The 23,519-nt window shown below is 41.2% G+C and overlaps 3 protein-coding genes across 6 annotated transcripts in view; all 3 read left to right on the plus strand.

The window, feature by feature from the left end:
* The first annotated feature begins 1,419 nt into the window (after positions 1–1,419).
* Positions 1,420–8,197, plus strand: LOC109898571 (protein LSM12 homolog A). The gene is made up of 5 exons (XM_020493589.2): positions 1,420–1,841; positions 4,900–5,033; positions 5,711–5,820; positions 6,357–6,483; positions 6,588–8,197. The coding sequence occupies exons 1-5, from the start codon at positions 1,715–1,717 to the stop codon at positions 6,678–6,680; spliced, it is 591 nt and encodes a 196-aa protein (XP_020349178.1). The 5' UTR covers positions 1,420–1,714; the 3' UTR covers positions 6,681–8,197.
* Positions 8,198–10,473: 2,276 nt separating this feature from the next.
* On the plus strand, positions 10,474–13,146 carry LOC109897620 (slit homolog 1 protein-like). 2 transcript variants are annotated; one of them, XM_020492132.2, is made up of 3 exons: positions 10,474–10,715; positions 11,087–11,448; positions 11,669–13,146. In XM_020492132.2, exons 2-3 carry the CDS (start codon positions 11,182–11,184, stop codon positions 12,443–12,445), a joined length of 1,044 nt encoding a protein of 347 aa, XP_020347721.1. In that variant the 5' UTR covers positions 10,474–10,715; positions 11,087–11,181; the 3' UTR covers positions 12,446–13,146. The 2 variants fall into 2 exon arrangements, with proteins under 2 accessions (XP_020347721.1, XP_020347725.1); XM_020492136.2 differs by having other exon boundaries at positions 10,475–10,715; positions 11,216–11,448.
* A 3,277-nt stretch (positions 13,147–16,423) lies between these two features.
* LOC109898572 (myocardin-related transcription factor A-like) overlaps positions 16,424–23,519 on the plus strand; it is a 51,017-nt gene continuing 43,921 nt past the window's right edge. For 2 of the 3 annotated variants that reach the window (XM_031827549.1, XM_031827552.1), the window contains exons 1-2: positions 16,424–16,644; positions 20,287–20,337. The gene's annotated coding sequence lies outside the window, so the exon portion shown is untranslated. The remainder of the gene's footprint in view (positions 16,645–20,286; positions 20,338–23,519) is intronic. The other variant, XM_031827550.1, reaches the window with a different exon arrangement.

Consider the following 23,519-nt stretch of genomic DNA (forward strand, 5'->3'; position numbering starts at 1 on the left):
GCAAATGTGTTCTTTATGTCTAAACAGATACTGGAAGACATCCAAGTCTGTAAATTATATTGACTTATCCACCATTGAAGATAGCTTTATTGTTGCTGCCACACTATTTTGCTATTCAGTAAACGTATATTTATTGATATTTCATACGTTGTGTATATGTAGTGACCTATGATCGTCAAGGTTCAAAGAGTAATTGTATATTTTTTTGACTTTGGAAAGAGAAGTGTGTCTCTTACATTGAAACACCAGCGCAGTGGAAGGACACAATCTCCACTTTCTGTGGTTGGATGTTTGAATGTGACTGTCTTTTACCTTATATTTTAAATATATTCTTTCTCTCTTCTGGTCATAACTAATGCAGATGTTTTGAATTGATCAAAGCACATTCCTTAATGTCATGTGTTCTTTCAAATGCTTTCCTGTTGCGACAATACAAATGTGTTTATACTAATAGCTACTCACGTGTATACGTGCATATATGTGTACACGTGCAATACACGCTATTTGAGCAATCTATTACTGTGACTATTATTGATGAAAATCGCTGTCCCTTTGACCTTTTTTTTCATGAGTTGCATTGTGCACAGCGCCACCTTGTGGGTTAGCAAGGATCTTAAAGGGAATGTTGAGTCTGATTACTGTTTTATTTCAGGTTGTGTAATTTTTTTTTTTTTAAGCCCTTTTTTATTACTCATTGTAATGTTGTGACATCCTATTTGAGTATCTTTTCTTTTTTTTAAAGTGGGCCTGTTAATTGTCAAACTCAATAAAGCGATTCACTGCTCCAATACAAAGAGGAGTCAAAAATATGTAATTTACAGTGTTGGTGGTGGGATAACATACATGGCTTTGAATAGTGAAGTGGATGAGTGGTTATTTTAAAGTGTGCGTATATTTATTATTATTATTATTTATTTTTCAGTTTGCAGTTTTAAAGTGAATTTCCTGCAATTGTACACATTTTGTTATGGCTTATGACGTGTTTTATATGCTATATGGTGGGTCCCCAGGGCAAGTGCCCAGTCTGTAATCGGGCCCTGGTCAGAATCAGAATTATTTCTATACTAGCATCATGAAATTAGGCTTCAAGCTTGTAACAGGCAAGTCAAAAACATATATTTAGAACTGTCCACTCCATATATACATTTATGGTGGAAAAAATAAGATGAATGTGAAATGCCAAGTGCATGGATGTTTTACTCTGGTGCTTGTGATGAGGGATGTTTATAATATATATGGTAAAAGCAACCCTCAAGTTCAGTCTCCAAACAGTGTGAGTAAATTAACTAAATGTTTTTTATGCATAGGCCTACTCACCAATATTGCAACATCTTGAGAAGTACTATTGCCGCTGTTCAAGTGATAGTGTGCCTAGTAGTCGGACTCGGAAATGTCGGACTTGATAACTGGTTGCAGTAATACATGTGCCGCGTTCAACCAGTTAGCACGTCGGACATTTCTTTCTTTGACATAGACAAACCATATGACTTGTATTGTGGCGAGAAGGACTTCTAATAAAATATTACTAGATCGGGACAATTTAAGGGTCCAGATCGGTTAAACTCTTATCAACCAGTCATGAGGTGGAGAATTGGACCGCCCGGGGAAGTGTGATCAATCTATGACAACGCCCATCAACATTCCCTATCGGTAGTCAGTGACGCCACGGCGTATATTTACGTAAATTTGGCGCTCCCGTTTCCTGGCGGAGAAGATGGCGGCTCCTGGACCGGGGGAGTATTTCAGTGTCGGGAGCCATGTCTCCTGCCTCACCTGCTTGGGGCAGCAATTGCAAGGAGAGGTCGTTGCCTTTGACTATCAGTCCAAGATGTTGACTTTGAGTATCCTTTTTACCGTTTACCGTTGTCACTAAATCGGTGGTCTTCCAGGCTGCAAGGGGCCTGGGGGTAACTGGTCGCGCTTGCCAAATTAAGATCCGCGCAAGCGTAGTCAGGAGACTAGCTAGGGAGCTAACTAGCCTACTCTTGATCAAAACGTAGCTAATCACACGATTTAAATATTGTTCCGTTCAGTTACTTTAAACCTTGTTACTTTCTATTTCAAGCCAGGTATGTCAAGTTTAGAATCGGCATGATCTTGAGTTAATGTTTGTTGTTAGCCAGCTAGCTATCGAAGTTTGCATGGTATTGTGCCATAATGCTACCTAACTTGCTAACCCAAGCTATTGTGGTCAGCGTTAGCACAGTCGGTCCTTGTATGGATCACTATCTGGCAGCTCCAAGGGGCGTTATGCCTGGCAAATTCTTAGTAACAGTTAGCCCATTTTCTAGCTGCATGCTAACTAGCAGACCACGCTTAGATGTAGTATGCTCTAAAACAATGGTTATTTAATGGTTAGTCATGCAATGATGTAGGTAGCTACCCACCCCAAGTTAGCTTACGTTGTCGAAACTGACACGCCATGATTCACTGGTGACAGTTTAGAAAGGAGTGACTGTCAAGTTCTTGGGTTAACTAGCGTTTAGCTAGTAACTGTCTACCTAAGTACTTTGACCCCTGTCAAGTGTTTTGTAGCGAACTTGAGAAATACATTAACTATAAGCAAGTTCTTAGTTGTAGCTATATTGGAAGATGGCCAACGTTACCTAGTTGCTGTGAAATATGTTATGTGAATGTGCAGACTTGTATTTCATGACATGAGAGATGTTGATGGGATAAAGCCAGGTGGATTTCTTACAGGCAACATTTGGAGAAGACCTATACAGTATAGGTTGGGTGAAGTTGAGGTATTATACACATCTCTTGTGCTTTTAGCCCAGAAATTCCTTTTCAGGCCTGCACAGAGCACTGCTTAGAGAAATGGGCAGTCATGAGAAGTGCAACATTTGATATGCTGCAGAACTCTTAGGAAGCCATTTGATTTGGACTATATGCTCACACAGACATACATTGCACAGCACTAAGAATTCTGTTTGCGTGGTTGTGCGGGCCAATCTTCCACCTCTGCCTGGTATAGGGCAGAAAGGCCCAGAGTCAGGCCACCCTGTGATAGTGAAATAACTGCAGCCACAGCCAGGGAAAGGAATGTGATTTGTCTGTCAGTCAGCTGTTATCACACTGCATCAGCATTGTGGATTTCAACCGTGTGCATTCCATACCTTCACGGTCCGGTGGATGTCAGACACGTCTCTATTACCTGGCTGGAAGGTAGTACTGCCTCAATCCTCAGACTTTGCTCAAGTTAAGTTAGAGGCATTTTATCAATGTTAGTTGATGACTAGCCCTTGTTTTTTTTTTGTTTTTTTTATACAGATCTACAATGTTACGGTTGTTAAATCTAGTCTACTTTTTTGTGGATGTTGTGAGATGCATAGATGGCATGTTCCCAATACTCTTCAAGATGTGTATCATGTAGGCCTATTCACTTGAGGTATTTTGCTTATGGAAGCACACTGTGACATGTTTTCAGGGTGACACAATAGCATAGTATAGTGCAGGGGGTAAATAAAGCTTCTAGATTCAGTCATACCCTCATGGCATGTTAGGTTGTTTCCCTTGAGGCTGGTGAGTCACTGAAAGGTCATGATGTCAGACAGGAAATCCACAGCCCTCTATTACTGTTATGGAGGAAGTGCAGCAGCCATAAAATGAAGGATTGTAAACCTGAATGAGTTCAGCTCTGAGCACTTGACCTCTGTCTGCCTTGTAATGAGAACTTTTCTGACCATAGTAAAGACACAGGCCTCATTCCCAAACTTTTACTCATATCCAACCTGTTTTTTGGGGGGGAAATAATTAGCTTGCCTCAGGGTTTTAGTCTTTTTGGGAAATCTGTTGAAGTGCAGGTTCTGTGCTGCCTTCGGTGAATTTTGTCATAAACTGTCAAGGGCAGTGAGCAGGCTGCTACTAGATAGTATCCTTTGAGCTTTCTTTAACACAGTTGGGTGTTCGTGAAGGCTACTCTTGGCAGTTGTGCTTAGTATGACAAAAAATATAGTTTTCTGCCTTTGTAGGCTATTTGCCCTCTTTCGCTCATCAGTATTTCTGATATCCATATGAATTGTGGCTCGTTCGTACCCAGCCTCCTCCCTTACAAACAATGCATTGGACTCTTTGTCCCCTCACTTAAGTTAGTGGAGTTGAAAGGGGATCTCCTGGTGGAGTCTATACACCTCATGCCGTCTTCAAATCAAATGTTGTATTTGTCACATGCTTCTTAAACAACAGGTGTAGACTAACTGTGAAATGCTTGCTTCTTAACATCTCATTTGAGAAGTTCTGAGTGGGCTATTCATTTTGTTTAGTTGCTGGTGGTTTGTTAGGCTAAGCTCAGGACTTACCAGTCAATGTTTAGGACTTCTGTTATGGGTTGTTACAGTCTGCATTGTTTCTTGGGCAAGAGGCTGTTCCTGGACTGCAGTGGTGAACCCTGGACCTGTTTCCTAGGTAATGGGCAAACATGATCCCAGGATGTTCTGTTGTGAGGAGGCTGTTGAATGGCAGAATAGAGGGGGGGGGGTGAAAAAGATGTTCCATCAGGGGATCTCCAGCACATGGCAAAGTTGGATTGGTGCTGTGCTTGGATTTTGTGTTCTACTAGAGTAGAATATGTTGTGCTCACTTATTAGGCCTATTTGGTCAGTGGTTCACTATTGAGTGACTAAATTGCACTATTGTAACTAGCTGCAGTATGCCATTTTAGAATGTGTGTTCTGACTCCTCCTTAAGCTCAATAACATACAAATGTTGATTTACCTCAGGTCTGGCATAGCCTAATGTTTGTGGAAGAAGTGATAGAATTATGATTCCAGCTGATCCATTGTTTCCCTCACATACAAGTCCTGCATGTATATTTAGTCTAATGTGAACTGCTGCTTATTTGACCTCCATTCTGAATGTGTCGTACAGCCTATTTGCCTTGACCCACTGACCTTTCAGAATGCGCCCCCTCCAGTGGAAAGGCAAACGTCAATGACGTGATTCTGATTAACTTAGCCTATGTGTCTGAGGTGGACATCATTAATGACCGCACTGAAACTCCTCCTCCACTAGCATCTCTGAATGTCAGCAAGGTAAGACCAGCCAATCACCACTCCTCACACCCTCCTTGACACATCTCCTTCTCATACCAAGTAATGACGAATCATCGGACATCTGGTCATTTTGTCATTAGCTTTATCAATAAGTCCTGCTCTAACTCACTTGAGTCAACTAATTGTGGTTCAGTCAGACTAAAGACTGTAATTAGTTTAGGCAAGCTGATTATTCTAGTTGAATCAGGTGTTTATGCTGGGCTGGAACAACTTGCACACCCATTGGTTTTCAGGACTGGAATTGGGAATCCCTGTCCCAACACGGAGTCAATGAATTGTATAATTTTGGGTGCTTTCACATGTTGATTGGAACCATATGTTTAACCTGAATGGATTTTTTTTCTATTTTAAAGAATGAATGGCCATTGTCTTGCCCCAAAAAAATCCTGAAATGTTCCATCACCATATCATTCAACTTTGGTCGGCATCAAACAAAACCCACCTGTTCCACATTTGACTAAAATGATCACTAAGCAGTTTCTAATATTTGTTTGTGTTGCTAACAGGTGGAAATTCCTTAAAGTTCCTTTCAATGCCAAATATATATTTTTTCCTTTTACATTAACTTCCAATGGCTTTTGGGGTTCTCAGTTGAGAATGTTGGCTATTGTGAACAGCTCTAACATTTTGGTTCTCCTTTTCCAACACGCCTGCAGCTTGCCAACAGAGCACGGTCGGAAAAGGAAGACAAGTTATCCCAAGCATATGCAATTAGTGCTGGAGTCTCTGTGGAGGGCCAACAGCTATTCCAGACTATACATAAAACGTGAGTATCGTCTCTAATACTGGGGCTCTGCTGCCTCCATCTATAGAAACATCCGTTATTTACTTACTATGACGGTCAGAAAAGGCTGTTTTAAAGAATGTGCTACCCAATGCATTTAAATAGTCTCATTGGATGTTGAAGTTGCCTGCACTGATTAGTTGACCAATTTGAATGCCAGTCTTTGATTCAGTAATCTTTTGTTTTAAACCCTATCAAATAGTATGCATTCCATTATACCTCTTGGTTCTAGTGTTGATCCCTGATTTGGCCTAGACTAGGACTGTAAGTCTTACAGTACCAACACTGATTGACCAATTTCTAATGTAAGCTGTTAATTCTGTAATGTTCTTTTGTTTAATTTGTTTGTAAATTTTCTTCAGCGTTGTTGCTGTTCGATATGCACCTATCCACCATCCGATACCTGCTGCATGGAGTCATCTGTCTAAATGTGTGACCTGAAACCTTTAACCCCAGTACCCTGACTAAAGGCAGCTACTGGGTGCTTTTTTTCTAAAACATTCTCCATCTCTCTGTAGCATCAAAGACTGCAAATGGCAGGAGAAGAACATCATGGTGATGGACGACGTGGTCATATCCCCACCTTACCAAGTGGAGAACTGCAAAGGCAAAGAGGGTAGCGCTTTAAGTCACGTACGCAAAATAGTGAGTATGCCTTCCCACCATTCATCCACCATTGAGTGAATACAGGAATTGCAATACCAGAAAGTTGATTGAGGATAAAATGTTACTTGTCTTGTCCCCTGCAGGTGGAGAAACATTTTAGAGATGTGGAGAGCCAGAAGTCGGTGCAGCGGCCACAAGCACAGCAAACACAGAAAGACTCCACCTTATCATCTTGAGCCGGAGGTTCAGTCCGGATAGGGGGTGTGGGAGGGGGAATTGGTTGGGGGAGGTCACAACGTCAAAGGCAGTTTTGGTTTGTTCTTCTCTCTTCCCCCTCCCTTCAACATCAGAGGTGTCCAACATTTTGAACAGGACAAAAGGGGGTCCCAATCGAGAGGGAAATATCCAGTTCATTTTTAAAGATAATCTAACAAAAGTAATGTCAATTTGCCATCATTCCCCACCCACACTCCTCTTCTTGACCTCTTACCTTTCCTTCTGTTTCTTCTCTCCTCCTGCCGTCAAGCCTGCTCCTCACTTCCATTTCACAGAGAAAAGTCACTTGATTTCTATTCATTAGTTGATCTATTTTCTAGTCAATTCTTGTAAATTTCAAGAGTAGAAATTTATGGTAAGAGATAAAGGACCTTTTCTAATATTGAAATACTGTTTTGACAAGAACACTAATTTTAATAGCTTTCTTGAAAGCACATGGTTATTTTTTTAACAGCTGACTGAAAGGATGCCAATAGTGACGTGTGTGAATGGGATGAATGGGAACTCTCACAATCTTACAAACATGCACCCAGTAGGTTATTGAAATTGCTGGTTTCCCTCAACGGGGGAAACACTCAAATCGTGTTAACATTATTAATCTGACATAAAATAGACTTGAAATACCTCCCCCAAATTGTTCTTTCAGAAAAAATACAATTTGTAAAAACCCATTTGGTTCTAGTAGCTTGAAATATTTTCATGAAATGCTTTCCTTTTTTCCAAACAGACATGACTGTCTGCTTTTACCCATATACCCATTTTACCCATCTTGCTGCATGGTCCCACCTAAACTAAATATGCTCTGTTTTTCTGTGTATAGTTTTAAGTCTGGAAGCTAAAGATAAAGGGCATGTGTTATTTTAGAGTAGAGGCTGGGCTGTTTTCCTCTTCCCTTTCATCCTTGTCCCTCATGGTCTTTGATTCTACAATACAGTACCTCTTCCACGATGGGACCACATTGAAATCCAGCTCTTTTCTTACACTCTCCATCTTCCACTCCTATTGTCTACCGACCATTGACACACTTTGGCAGGTGAAATCTGCTCTTCCGCCCGACTCAATGCATTCCTCCCATGTTCGAACAAGAAAAAAACAAATTAATTAACCACGTTGGCCAATATCATATGGCGTGCCACTGAACCGTGTGCGATGAGATCGATCTCAGTTCTGTATGGGATGCTTTGTATTCACTTTTGGAAAAAATGTACTTAAAGATATCTTGCCATGTTTGAGACTGGGATGGGGAGCAGGGTTCCCAAATGGACCAAAGGCCCCTATCCCAGCCTCCTGTTTATAACAATGTAGCCTGATTGGAGGCTCGGCCAGTGGGGTTAAGTTGTGACAGGCATCCGCGTTGTTTACCCGTCCACCGTGTGTCAACGAGGCTGCCGTTGCCAAGTTTCCTTCCCAGTATTTTATTTTTTATTTTTAAATAGCTAGTAACATGGAAATAAAAAAAAAGGAGAAAAAAAACGAAGTTTGCAGTTTGTCATGTTTCTTTTTTTTGGTCTTTGGTGTTCATGGTTTTCTACTTTGGGATGTAGCAATCAGTCTTTCGTTCAAACTCATATCAAAATATTCCTCTCTCAGGGAAAAATAATTAATCTTCAACTAATTGTTTTGTTAAATGCATTATTTCAATGTTTTTTATTGAGCTGGGTCATCTGGGATGACATGCAAACCATTTTTGTTCTCTGCTATGCCTTCAAATTGTCAGCAGAGGGCATCATTGAAATGTAAATGAAGGTGAGATGTATGGATGTGGTAAACATGCAATGACCATGTCCATTCAATAAGTCATATCAGACATTATCCAAGCTCTAAGGTCTTGCCTTCAATAAACAATAAGTATCCACATAACAAAGAACCGTGGCACATTGTCAGAATTACACGTAATGACCTAAAAATCAATTTGGTGAAATGCCACAAATGGTGTTGAAATACTGTATGTTCCCTATTCACTCACTTAATGAATTAGAGTAGGCCTGCCTACCTGTCATGCTGAAATTGAGGGCCTCTAGGGGCATTTGTGGGATCCTCCACAATCAAAAATACAATGGAGATGCACTCAACCAATTTAAAGGAGCCTATTCTTCCCTATGGCATGCTTAGTCACTCATATTGTAGTTCCACTCTGGCTTTGATTCTGAATTTTTTTTACCTCAATTAAATCATTAATTCAGGCTGAGAATAGTTTTCCTTTATCCAGGACTCCATGTATAGAGGTGAAACAGATCTGAAACTGTATGCTACACATGCGTTGGTCAGCAGGACCATGTATGAACCTATTATTCACAGTTTCCCCTTTATCACCACCTAGGACCCTTCCAGGTGCAAATTGTCCATCTATTCATTTGTGGTCAAACTCTCAGATGGCGTAGCAACTGGTGGCATGTTAAACTTGTTGAGAAGAATATTGTCTCAATGGATGCCTTTAGTAAGAAAATGCTGTGGTGTGGCAAGTTTGGAATATGTTTGCGAAATGTATGTGTATATTTAAATCTATTTACGTAAGTATTCCGATCCTTTACTCAGTACTTTTTGGAAGCACCTTTGGCAGCAATTACAGCCTCGAGTCTTCTTGGGTATGTCGGCACAAGCTTGGTACACCTGTATTTGGGGAATTTCTCCCATTCTTCTCTGCAGATCCTCTCAAGCTCTGTCAGGTTGGATGAGAAGTGTCGCTGCACAGCTACTTTCAGGTCTCCAGAGATGTCCGATTGGGTTCAAGTCTGGGCTCTGGCTGGGTTACTCAAAGACAGAGACTTGTCCCAAAGCCACTGCTGCGTTGTCTTGGCTGTGTGCTTAGGGTTGTTGTCCCGTTGGAAGGTAAACCTTTGCCCCAGTCTAAGGTCCTGAGCACTGGAGCAGGTTTTCCTTTGATCCTGATAAGACTCCCAGTCCCTGCCGCTCAAAAACATCCCCACTGCATGATGCTGCCATCACCATGCTTCACCGTAGGGATGGTGCCAGGATTCCTCCAGATGTGAAGCTTGGCATTCAGGCCAAAGAGTTCAATCTTAGTTTCATCAGACCAGAGAATATTTAGGTGCCTTTTGGCAAACTTCAAGCAGTCTGTCATGTGCCTTTTACCTAGACTTCCGTCTGGGCACTCCACCATGAAGGCGGGAGAAACTTCCAGAAGGACAACCATCTCCAGAGAGGAACTCTAGAGCCTCGATACAATCCTGTCTTGGAGCTCTATGGACAATTCCTTCTACCTCATGGCTAGGTTTTTGCTCTGACAGAAATGTGCCTTTCAAATCAAGTCCAATCAATTGAATTTACCGCAGGTGGATTCCAATCAAGTTGTAGAAACAGCTCAAGGATGGGATGATCAATGGAAACAGGATGCACCAGAGTTCAATTTCGGTGTCTTAATACTTATGTAAATAAAGGTATTTTTGTTTATTTTTAATACATTTGTTAATGTCTAAACCTGTTTTTCTTTTGTTATTGTGGAGTATTGTGTGATTACTTTTTATTTTATTTAATCAATTTCAGAATAAGGCTGTAACGTAACAAATGTGGGAAAAGACCAGGGGTCTGAATACTTTCCGAATTCACTGTTTAACTATTGGACACAATTTGATGGATGCACCATGTAAACTCTGCGTGCATGTGATTTAATACGACGCAATGACATTTGCTCAGAAGAAAATCACGAAAACTACATATTGTGTCATTAAAGTTGGGGGATAGCATTTTTTCATATTAGAAAAACGAGGGTTCTTCAATTGGGTAACTGGGATGTTTAGTCTACTCTTGCTAATAGCAGGACACTGGATAAATTGAGATTAAATAAAAGGGAGGGGTCTGAGAAGGAGTACGAAAACAAAAACTCTATTAGATGGGAACATCTGTAGGGCGGATGATTTGTGGATTAGGTCTCGACGGAAAAAGCGGGAGGGAGCGTGACAAAGAGATGACGAAGGAGTTGGTTTACTGATGTGGCACCAGCGCTTCTCGTTATTGATTGGATATAAAGATTGTAGGTAAAGTATTGTTTAATTTAATTACGAGGTACTTACCGTTGCTGTTATCGTTCGTTGAAAAGGCTTGTTTTGTAGGTTTAAAAAGTAACCTTTTATTTACATTGTAATGTATTTAAAAACGCAATTGTGTGTTTCTGCAATTACCAACAATAGGCTACGCGTAAAACCTTCACATTACGCGCAACCGGCTCACTGCTGGTATTGTGTACAGTAACGGATTCTGAGTTTTGTAACTTGTATTTTAGAGATGTCGACTAGTTCAAGCTATTAAAAGCCTACAGATTAATATATATATATATGTTTCTCTATCGTACCGAATACTCACTACTCTCCAAACCATAAGTATAATGGTTGTTTGCCTTATTTTGCAGATATTCCTCAGATATCTGGATTCTGACTCTCAACTCCAAACGTCTTCAAGCCTTGTCGTGATAAAGCACTTTAGGTGCACATTTTTGCAAGTAATATGTTATTTCCTGCTCTGCTGGCGCTGTCTTCAGTGGTAGGTTCAAAAGAGTGCCCTCACCACAGCCTCTGCTACGAACACTCGGATTTGGTGGACTGTCGAGCGCGCGGGTTCCTCCAAGTGCCCCATGGCCTGTCCCATGGCACCTGGCTGCTGGACCTGGGTGGCAACTTGATGATGGAAGTGCGGAGCCGTGCCTTTGCCGGACTTTGGTCACTGCGTGTCCTGGTGCTGTCTGATAGTGGAATCCAGCTGCTGCAGCCCGAGGTAACACATGCGAAACCCATATAATGTCATATACTCATGGGGGACCTACTGTGTACATTTTTGTTTTAGCCCAACACTAGTAATGGATTGAGAAACACTGTGATAGCCTATGCATTAGTGGCATAGTTTAGCATAAGGATTTTAATGGTGGATATGAGGGTTTGATGCCAATGATTACTTTTTCATGTTCATAATCTATTGTACCCTCCTCCACTCCCAGGCCTTCTACTCCCTCTCCTTTCTGGAGAAGCTGGACATGAGCTGTAACAAGCTGCTCCGGCTACCGCCGGACTTCTCCCACAGTCTGTCCTCAGTCCGGGAGCTCCGGCTAGACCACAACACCCTTGAGCGGCTGGAAGTCTCCAGCCTGGAGCACCTGGAGAGCCTGGAGAAGCTGGATCTCAGCCACAACCACATCACCTTCCTCCAGCCAGGAGCCTTCCGGGGCCTGTCTCGACTACGCCACCTCTACCTCCATGCCAACCAGCTGGGAGCTGTGCGCCATGGTTCCCTGTCCATGCTGCCCGTCCTGGAGGCCCTGCAGCTGGGCCAGAACAACATCACTCACATCGACACGGAGGCTCTGGCTCCCCTGCACAGCCTCACCCTGCTGGGCCTGGAGGGAAACCAGCTGCAGCACCTTAAGTTCAAGACCTTCCTGAGCCTCCACACGGCCGGCACCCACCTGCAGCTAGCTGGCAACCCGTGGAACTGCGACTGCGACCTGCACCGGGTCTTCAGCAAGCTGCTGAGTGTACGCCACTTGCACGTTGACGACTACCACAACGTGACGTGCCACGAGCCTCTGCAGCTGGCGGGTGCCTCGCTGGCGTGGGTGGACAGTCAGTTGTGCATGGCAGAGACGGCCACCGTGCTGGTCATCACTGTGACGGTGCTGGTTACCGTGTTGGCAGCTGTGGTTATGGCTGAGCACACCCGCAAGAAGAACCAACATGGCAAGAGCTGGGACGCTGAGTCGCAGTCCCAGGAGAGGTGACTGTCATGAGGGAGGGACACTGAGTGAGTGTGTAATCAGTTCGGTAGATGCATTTTCCCTCACTGATCTAGGATCATATTTCACACCATGCTTCCTGGTCATTTTATGTTTGAAGATAAAAAAAGGGGCCATTTCCCATCTGCAGCAAACTGACTGTGAGGGTTCATAACACACCTCAGGCTCAGAATGCTCCTTAACATTCAGTTGAACTTGTTGGAGGCATTCATTCTCTCTTCTACGTCATCATGGTCATAATGCATGACCCAATCTGGTTCCAAGAGTCTGAGAAACAATATTTTAGAGTATGAGCAGTTTTGTATGATGTATCTAGAAGTCTGTGACTTGTGGAACTGGAGGACTTGGACATAATTTTTCAGTGTATCATTTAAGACCTACCTGAAGTGTTTGACTGCTTACAATTTATCCTGTTAATTTATTTCTTGAAACACCAGTACAGTGTTTGTCTTTTTCTGTTCAACATTTTCTCTTCAATGTCTATTCCATTTCTGCACACTGTTGAGAAAAAGAGTTTCAAATGTAGGACCTAGTACAGTAGTTATTTTTGTTTTCATGAATGATGATGATTATCTTCTAACACATGGATATGTTTGATAGGGAATTTATTGTATACAGATGGTAATAAAGTATGATAATTTTTTTGACTATCTTGTGATGTACCTGGATTAAATCTTTGCCAGATTTGAGTATAGTGGTCTCCACTTTCCCTATTCCATGCACTGCACTAGAGCTAAACCCTCCCTTAGATGATCAACATCTGCTTTAGTCAAGGTCAGATTATTCACCAATTAATCACCACTATTCCAGCTCACACACAGATTAAAGCCGGTTTCAATCTATCTCGGTCTGCCATGATGTAACAAATGTTCTCCCCTTTTAGATGAAAATGTGCATTTGGTAACATACGTTTTGCTTGTGGGTTTGGTTCTCCAGCCTGGAGAAGCCGGACCTCGGCCACAACCACATCATATTCCTGTGGGTTTGGTGATATTGAAATAGAGAGCACAGATGAAAAACTTTGAAGTACTTAATTTTAGGAAGTGCGCAGTTTTGCATTCGATTCCGATAAAGGACATGGAGGATTTCAGATTCTGACACCGGTCTTTGGCCAGAGACAAATTGCTGCAGGGTTTAAAAGGCTTAGCTCCAGGTCACAGGGAGAATGGTGTGGCATATGGGCCTGGCCTCTAGAGCAACATCAGCAGATTACGGCTCTGATTAAAAACCAGAGGAGGAAACGAACTGCCACGGGTAGAAAACAGACAGCCACCCAGCTCAAATCCCCTGGGCAGACCTTATTTAAGAGGAGGATAATGTCCAGAAATTGAACCTGTATCGGTTCTGATGCTGTTTCTGCTCAGCAGCCTTATAAATGGATCTGGATAAGGAGAAGAGATTCAGCAATGGAGATATGGGCCAGCCACCCATGTGACCAAAGCTATTATCAGATGAACCAGATAACAATGATATGACATAACAATGGCATAATAACCGTCTACGACCAGCAGGTGTGAGAGAAAATAGTATGGGATTTTATGACATTAAAGTATTCATAATCAACCCAGAGGATTTCCTTAGCTTCCTACCTTCAACGCCCCAGTTCAAACCTAACCTAGCCTCAACCACAACCCTAACCCTAGATTTGTGTCCACATCCCAGTTCAACCCTAACCCTGAACCACAACCCTAACCCTAGATTCGTGTCCACATCCCAGTTCAACCCTAACCCTGAACCACAACCCTAACCCTGGATTCGTGTCCACATCCCAGTTCAACCCTAACCCTGAACCACAACCCTAAGCCGAATCAAAACCTTTGCTTTATGTCCACATCCTGGTCCACAAACCAAATAATCTGTAGTAATTTAATTGAGTTACACATTTTGAGATACTATAGGATGATTTGGACATAAAGTGTGCAGATGCTAATATAGGAACCATTGACTTGCATTGGATTTGTGCCACAAATACTTAAAAGTTAGCATTTGAATTAGTGGCCAGTTAAACCAAAGCATGGATTGTTGTCATACCTTGTCCATGGACTACTTAAAGGGTAAGGAAACAATATGTAATTTTGGTGAACTATTCCTTTAAGTTTTCTAATGCATGTTCCTATTTTTTTTATTTGATTATTCACGTGTCTTTGTCATTCTTGTTAATAGATCTAATGTGCTGTTGAAAATTAGCCAGGAGGGCATTTCTTGTTTCCCACAAGTTGCATGAAACTATTTAAAATAGATTTTGTGGAAACTATTGACAGTTGGGGGCGCCAAATCCACCATTTGAGATGATTTTGTCGTTTCCAAAATGTACAAAGTAGAGCGTACACCGTGGTGGAAAAAGTACCGAATTGTCGTACTTGAGTGAAAGTATAAATACCTTAAGTTACTCAAGTAAAAGTGAAAGTCACCCAGTAAAATAGTACTTGAGTAAAGTCAAAGTATTTGGTTTTAAATATACTTAAGTATCAAAAGTAAAAGTATATATTTCAAATTTCTTATATTAAGAAAAGCAGCCGGCACCATTTTCTTGTTTTAAAAATGTACGGAGACCAGGGTCACAGTCCAACACTCAGACATTATTTACAAAAGATGCATTTGTGTTTAGTGAGTCCGCCAGAACATAGGCAGTAGGGATGACAAATGTTATTTTCATAAGTGCGTCAATTTCACAATTTCCCTGTCCTGCTAAGCATTCAAAATGTAATGAGTACTTTGGGTTGTCAGTGAAAATGTATGGAGTACAATATTTTCTTTAGAAATGTAGTGAAGTAAAAGTTGCCAAAAATATAAACAGTAAAGTACAGATACCCCCCACAAACTACTTAAGTAAAAATACTTTCAAGTACTGCTTAAGTACTTTACACCTCTGAGCATACATAAAGGTGTCATAAGGACTACATAAATGCTTCACAAATAATCGATAACTGTATGTCATAATCAATAAATGCACTATGTATGTTTATACACCATTTATAGAGTATGACATATGCTTATAGATGATTTGCTAAGCCTTTATGTAGTGCTTATAAAGCCTATATGTTAGCTTAGTACTTAGTAGGACAACTCCACACTGGGCTAGCTCCCAATTGACTCCGATTCACTCCTTGAAGAAGAGCTTTCCTTGTCCCCGAATCGCCCAGAATGCACATTTGACAACGCATGGACTACGCACACAATGGGCGTTATCGATTCAAATGTAGTTTCGATTCAAATGTAGTTTCCCATCTCCTCAAAAATTCGATTCAAATGTAGTTTCCCATCTCCTCAAAAATATATCTGAAAGAGTCGGACATACTTTTCCCAGTGTGTATCTGTTGATTTAAGGTTACTATGGTTTTGAATATTCTGTCTCCATCTATTGGGAAAAAGGAAAACAGTAATGTCCAGAAAATCAATATAATCAGTGTATGGTGTATTTATATGAGGATGATTTGTGTTAAAAATGTGAATAAACTTAGTATTTTTACTGTGGTGCTAAACACCAAAGATGTTATCCTAATAATGAAAGTAGATCAAGGACAGGGTTGGAACACTTACTAAATATGGTTTTCCCAAACATCTGGCCAGTAAAGTGAGAATCCTTTGTTAGAGCTGCAGGATTTTTGCTTGGGCGGAAGGCATCGGGATTAAATAGGATTTTTAACTGCTTTCAACCCCTACTTCTGTACTGATGTTGGTGTAGCGACGATTGATATTGTGGGCCTGGAATGGGATGTGTGATATGTTTTAGACTTTTATTTTGACACGCATTCGAAATAGTTGATAAAAGTACACGCACATTTTTGTTTTATCATTTGGAAAAAACTGTTTAATGCGAACAAATATAATATAATTATTTTTACTTAACTGGTATAAGATATATCGAGTATTAAGATATTGTCTATAATTATTTTCCTTATTTAATCATTTACACTTAGACTACAGCACAGAACTCTTATTCTGAAGGATTGTTATTCTTGCTGGTTTGACACTCGTTTGAGTGAGCAGTTTGTTGTTATTGAATGTTGTTGAATTTTATTAGCTAGCTAGCTTTAACAACGGCCAGTAAAGTATCGATTTGATTGAAGACCAATGGAAATGCGACGAACATGTCGACCATAACTTTTCTGCCGTCACCGCTCGAATGCTTGCGGTCTCGGTTCCATACCACCAGCACTGCAGCAGCGTGTGTCTCTTGCGAGGTGAGTTGAATCGCTAATGTTAGCAACTAGGTTAGCTATCAAATAATCACAATCAGACTCCGGAGCTGGCCAGTGATTAGCCAGTTTAGCAACAGTGCACCCACACACATCTGGCTACGCGGGGCTAAAATCTGGTTTATGGCTGCTGCACTGGCACGAGCCATGAGTCTATGTACCTAGCATCTAGCGAGCGCATTACGTAATTGTTACAGCACAATTACCACAATGGTTAGATAGTTAACTTTAGGGAACTAGCCATCAAACCAAACACTATCTACCTAGTTGTCAATCACAATGGTAGCCTAAACACTCCCCGCTGCTAACGTGACTTGCTAGGTAAGACATTTTGACATCTGGTCCTATCGTTTTTCAAGATTTGCATAGCTATATGACCAGCAGGGTAAAATAATCACAGTGGTTATAGAGGATGCAACAAGTAAAAGTGAGTTGGTTTTTCATAGTCGAGCATTAAGAGGTGGAGACTACAGGTCGACCGATTATGATTTTTCAACTCCGATACCGATTATATTGGAGGACCAAAAAAAGACGCTATCGATTAATCGGCCGATTTTTATTTTTTTATTTGTAATAATGACAATTACAACAATACTGAACGAACACTTATTTTAACTTAATATAATACATCAATAAAAATCCATTTAGCCTCAAATAAATAATGAAACATGTTCAATTTGGTTTAAATAATGCAAAAACAAAGTGTTGGAGAAGTAAAAGCTAACGTTTGAGTTCCTTGCTCAGAACATGAGAACATATGAAAGTTGGTGGTTCCTATTAACATGAGACTTCAATATTCCAAGGTAAGAGGTTTTAGGTTGTAATTAATATAGTATTTATAGGACTATTTCTCTCTATGCCATTTGTATTATATATACCTTTTGACTATTGGATGTTCTTATAGGCACTATAGTATTGCCAGTGTAACAGTATAGCTTCCGTCCCTCTCCTCGCCGCTACCTGGGCTCGAACCAGGAACACATTGATAACAGCCACCCTCGAAGTAGCGTTACCCATCGCTCCACAAAAGCCCGCGGCCCTTGCAGAGCAAGGTGAATAACTACACCAAGTCTCAGAGCGAGTGACGTTTGAAACGCTATTAGCGCGCACCCCGCTAACTAGCTAGCCATTTCACATCGGTTACACCAGCCATTAGGCTGATAGGCTTGAAGTCATAAACAGCGTTGTGCTTGCGAAGAGCTGCTGGCAAACACACAGAAGTGCTGTTTGAATGAATGCTTACGAGCCTGCTGCTCCCTACCACCGCTCAGTCAGAATGCTCTATCAAATCATAGACTTAATTATAACATAACACACAGAAATACGAGTCTTTGGTCATTAATATGGTAGAATCTGGAAACTATCATTTTGAAAACAAAACGTTTATTATTTCAGTGAAATACGGAACCATTCAGTATTTTATCTAACTGGTGGCATCCCCAAGTCTAAATAATCTTGTTACATTGCTCAACCTTCAATGTTATGTCATAATTACGTAAAATTCTGGCAAATTAGTTCGCAATGAGCCAGGCTGTCCAAACTGTTGCATATACCCTGACTCTGCTTGCAATGAACGCAAGAGAAGTGACACAATTTCACCTGGTTAATATTGCCTGCTAACCTGGATTTCTTTTAGCTAAATATGCAGGTTTAAAAATATATACTTCTGTATATTGATTTTAAGAAAGGCATTGGTGTTTATGGTTAGGTACAGTCGTCCAACGATTGTGCTTTTCTCGCAAATGCGCTTTTGTTAAATCATCGATTATAGGACACGCTAGATAAACTAGTAATATCATCAGCCATGTGTGTGATTATAGGCACTATAACTAGTGATTATGATTGATTGATAGTTTTTTATAAGATAAGTTTAATGCTAGCTAGCAACTTACCTTGGCTTCGAATGCATTCGACTGCATTCGCGTAACAGGCAGTCTCCTTGTGGAGTGCAACGAGAGGCAGGTGGTTATAGCGTTAGACTAGTTAACTGTAAGGTTGCAAGATTGTATCCCCCTCGTTCTGCCCTGAACAAGGCAGTTAACCCACCGTTCCTAGGCCGTCATTGAAAATAAGAATGTGTTCTTAACTGACTTGCCTAGTTAAATAAAGGTATTTTAAAAATAATAAAAAAAAAAAAATTTAAATCGGCGCCCAGAAATACCGATTTCCGATTTGTTATGAAAACTTGAAATCGTCCCTAATTAATCGGGCCATTCCAATTTATCGGTCGACCTCTAGCCGAGACAGCAGGTGCAGTAGTGTTAGATGTGTAGCTAGCTAAGTATACATATTTCAACTCTATGGCAAGCGTGAATGTCTGACTGAAAACTTGTGTGGCCGCACAGCTCGTTCTAGCTTATCACATATTCTGCGTGGTGTCGAGTAGTGATGGGCATTGAGCTGGCTCATTGGCTCGGTTCATGTAAAAGAGCCGGCTCATTTGGCTCCCAAATGGCTCTTCATTCAAAAATATTTAAATTAATATAGAACCTTGAAAAAAAGTGCAAATCTCCAATGTAAAGCCAAATGGGTAGGCTACCATAATGTGAAATGCACGTTCAATACATTTGTACCGGGACAAATTATTAGATGTCCTGCGGAAAAAAATAATTACGCACTGAAGATCAGCGTCGACCAGTTTGACCCGCTGTTTACACTGTTTACCGGTGTTATTACTGTTGTCGCCCCAGCCCCTTCTTTGGGAGGACGGAGGCTAGCATCCAACGTTATTGTGCATTAACGCCGCCGCCTCCTGCATGTCCTATCTTAAAAATAGAAGTATAAAGAGGGATTCCTGCAAATGCAGGAACGCCCCGAATTGCAGTCTGCAATTTCACCCTTCTCAACTGAACTGGGTTAGTTAAGCAATAAGGCACGAGGGGGTGTGGTATATGGCCAATATACCACAGCTACGGGCTGTTCTTAGGCACCACACACCGCAGAGTGCCTGGACTATTGGCCATGTACCACAAACCCCTGAGGTGCCTTATTGCTATTATAAACTGGTTACCAATGTAATTAGAGCAGTAAAAATTACCCGTGGTATACGGTTTGATATACCACGGCTGTCAGCCAATCAGCATTCAGGGCTCGAACCACCAAGTTTATAAATTAACATTAATATTGCCTGTAAAAGTGGAGTGGGCTAGTGTTGTGGATTCACATCATGCCTGTTATCTTTCTCAAGGCTTAGATTTGTGTTGATTTGGCAAAAAATATAGACCTATCCTTGTGTCAAATCTCTTTTATTTTATATTTTATTTTCCAGGCATGACATAAGTGCTTCATATTTATTTGGCTCACAGATAACCCTATTCAGGCTGATCCTCTCCACTTGGCCTACTGTTTCTATTGTCAGTGCCTATAAACAGGTGGATTATCTAAATGCTGTATTATACTTACGTGAGGTGGGTCTACCTAGCATCTAATCTCTATCAAGCTTGAGCTTTGAGTAAATGGGAGACCTGAAAACAGTTGGCCTGCTCCTTGGACAGGAATTAGGATCTAAAATCAATTTTATCTAAGGTTTAGAGATTAAGATATTTATGTAATCTGTTTACATGTTGTATCTCTCTTTTATCCTCACTACCCCTCCCCTCTCCTTTCACTTTTTCACAATGAGAGCAGCCCCATTGAAATGGAAACACCCAGGACCTTGTTAAACAGGAAATAGACCAGGTATGCTATGCACAAACGCCTCTTGTAATCTCAGCATTACACACTCCATTTGGTTGAAGTCATACTGTTCTTATGATCTATGTTACTGCTGTCGTCATCATGTTGCTGTGCCCGTGCTGTGAAACTCTTTTCTTCTATCATGAAGGTCTAGTTAGTTTTGTTTTCATCTTGTTTTTCATCTTCTTTCATCTCCTCCACTTTCTTTGAATCATGGCTTGAGTTCATTTAGCTCATCCATGTTCAGTTCATATCTCACTTCAAAGTGAACAAAATTATAGGTAGTTGAAATACAATCTGAATCTTGGCATAGAAGTGTCAATATCTTTGAATCCTAATGTTTCATTACCGGGGCTGAAACTTGTAACAGTTTGATTGATATATTGCACTGTACACCTTGTACTGTGTTTGCACCATAATAACATTAATGCTAAGAATAAGAACCCACTGTCTGAATTAGTAACTGTTCCACACACACACTGTAATGTACAACTTGGTACGTAAACACAAACACAGCATGTACTGGGCTAGTTTTGGTTTGCTAATGCCATGTCAATGATCAGTGTGTTGGTTGTAGATATGATTGACAGTTCTGTCAGTAGTGGAACTGGACCATCAGGCAGGGATTACACACATGTGTAATTAAGACATCGGGCAGACTCCGTGGCATTGTGACCCAGTGACATCATCAGAGACAGCAAGTCCTCTGGCTACTCCCAACAGGGGCCTAGGAGGAAGGGCTTTAGACTGCCATGCTGTCTACATGCTGCCCCAATGGTCCCATGCATCACAACAAACAGTGAACCCTAAAACCTGATTTGAATTATTTCTCGACTGTGAAGGAAAATAAGTGCGGATCACGTGGTGGTGACGCAGGACTTTTTCTGTCTGAACATGAGGGATGCAGAGAGGCCCGGGCTCTGATGTCATTGCTTTGGCAGGAGAAATGATTAAGGTGTTGAATCTCAGACCGTGCTCTTCAAATTCAGTCCAGCTTGTTCTCAGTGCCGACTGTAATGAATCATTGAACAAACTGTCCATGGTGAAGAATTGGGATAGGAGGGTTCACAGTTAGGCAGTGTTGTGTAAAGTAGGGGACATGGAGGCTTTGGGTGTTGTTAGGCCAGTCTTTTTGTGCCAGTCAGACTCGCACAGCTTTGAACATCTGTTTTTTGTCTCACCCCAAAAACCTGACCCTACACTTCCTCACAGAATGTGAAGCTTGTTTGAAATAGAAAGTGAGAGCCTGGGTGTTTATTTGTATTTCATAGGCAGGTAGGCAGATGCCTGTGTGGAGTTGGTTTCCATCTCCTGACATGATAGCCTTTATCTCCAAAAGTTCTATTGGTAATAAAAGGTCTTGAAAGATGAGCTCTGTCTGTTGCACTTGCTTTGCAAATCAAGAAACGGACGATCCTTTTAGTGTTTTTAATGCTAGAATGAACATTAGGCTACTGAGTATTAACCTGGCAGGGCATACACTACTGTAGGTCTATACCATTAAGACCAAAGCCAGAATCCTAGGTATTAAAAAGTGTTCAGATGACGAGACTTCTGACAGGAGAGCATTACAGTGTAAGCTCAATGCTCTGGGTCTTGAGATCAGTGTCTATCAAATGATGGGATTTATCTGGGTTCCAGGTGGAGAAAGACTCCAAAGTTGGGTAAATATCAGGAGAAATTATATGGACAAGATACATAAGCAAAATAACACATAGCTAGCCTAATATCCATGCTGAAACGATTAGGTCAGTCACATGTGGTCCAGTTGAGGGATGCAGTAACTCATTGTGCAACATGGTGATACATTCTATTAGTGCTCAGTACATGCTACAGGTGTGGCATGCTGTCATTCTAAGGGAAAGTAAAAGTCCCTCCAACAGCACATGATCAAGATAATGTATAATAAGCAAAACAGGTCTCTGAAAGTACAGGATTAAAGTGTGTCTATAGGATATCTGGGTATGTTGTTGTTTTTGAATAATTCTGTGTTTAACATTTCTGTCAGCTGTTTTGTCTCAGTAGGACTACTCTGTTTCCCAACTGGTTGTCAAGTCAACATGGTTTACCTGGACAACAGTCCAGTGTTTTATCATTCTTATGGCTCTTCTAGCTATCGTTCTGTTGTCTTCTGTTATCGTGTATCATTGTATCTATCACAAGTTCACAACAACCCTTCAGGTTACCATGTCACTTTCACTAGAGCTTCCTGGACAGTCCCTGCGGCATCTTTTGGCTTAGTTAAATATTAGTGAAGCTATTTCCATTTAATTATGGACAGTGTTGATGGTTTTGGTAGAACTGAATTACCATAAGTGTATTTGATTAAAGCACTCTGCGTAATACCTTTCTAGGAAATTACAGGTGAGTCACTCTTATAACACTCGTCAGCAGCTGACTTGACTCATTTCATAAGAACCAAAAGTGTGACAGTTTGTAAAAGATGGATAACTCATTTTCTGCTCGCTACTAATAAGCAGCACCCTTTCAGCACACAGCCTAGGCCTACATCTATCTATGGAAAGAGGTGGACAAGGGCAGTGGAGCAAGTTTGATGAAAGGGGATGGGTTGCCATGGAAACTGACATAGTATATTATGAACCTGTTTTTAGAAAGAGCCCGGTTTGAAAATAACCTGTTTTCTTGAAGGATTGAAAAGCCCTGGGGAAGGTCACCAGTGGAGTTCAAAGGTTTTGTGAACCTCTCCTTCAGCTTGAAAAGTGTGGAGTGGTGGCGCTCCCTTGTCCTGACAGCATAAAATGTTTTTGTATGTGTTCCAACAGTTGTAGCTAGATTGTGTAAAGGTGGAAGCCTCTGGAACATGGCTCGAGTATCAGGAGGCTATTGTTGTGATTTTGGTTCACAGAGGGCAGCTGTGTTAATCCGCCCATCGGGCTCAGGTTACTGCCGTGTTGACTTAAAGGTCCCGCACAGTCATCCTATTTCCCAAGTAAAAATAGCCTTTTAATGACCAAACATGCTCAGAATTTAATACATTTTACCTTCTCTCATCTTAACGATCAGTAAGCCTGAAAGTTCAGACAGTCTGAACTGTCTGAGTGGGCAGGGAGTTTATATTCATGTGCTCTCCTTGACTGACAGCTCTTTCAAACATCCCTGTGTACATTGCCAGGTAACAAGGTAAGTGGACCACAAGTTATTGATGACCAGGTAAACAATGGACC

Source organism: Oncorhynchus kisutch, linkage group LG6, assembly GCF_002021735.2.
Source record: "Oncorhynchus kisutch isolate 150728-3 linkage group LG6, Okis_V2, whole genome shotgun sequence".
Lineage (NCBI taxonomy): Eukaryota > Metazoa > Chordata > Actinopteri > Salmoniformes > Salmonidae > Oncorhynchus > Oncorhynchus kisutch.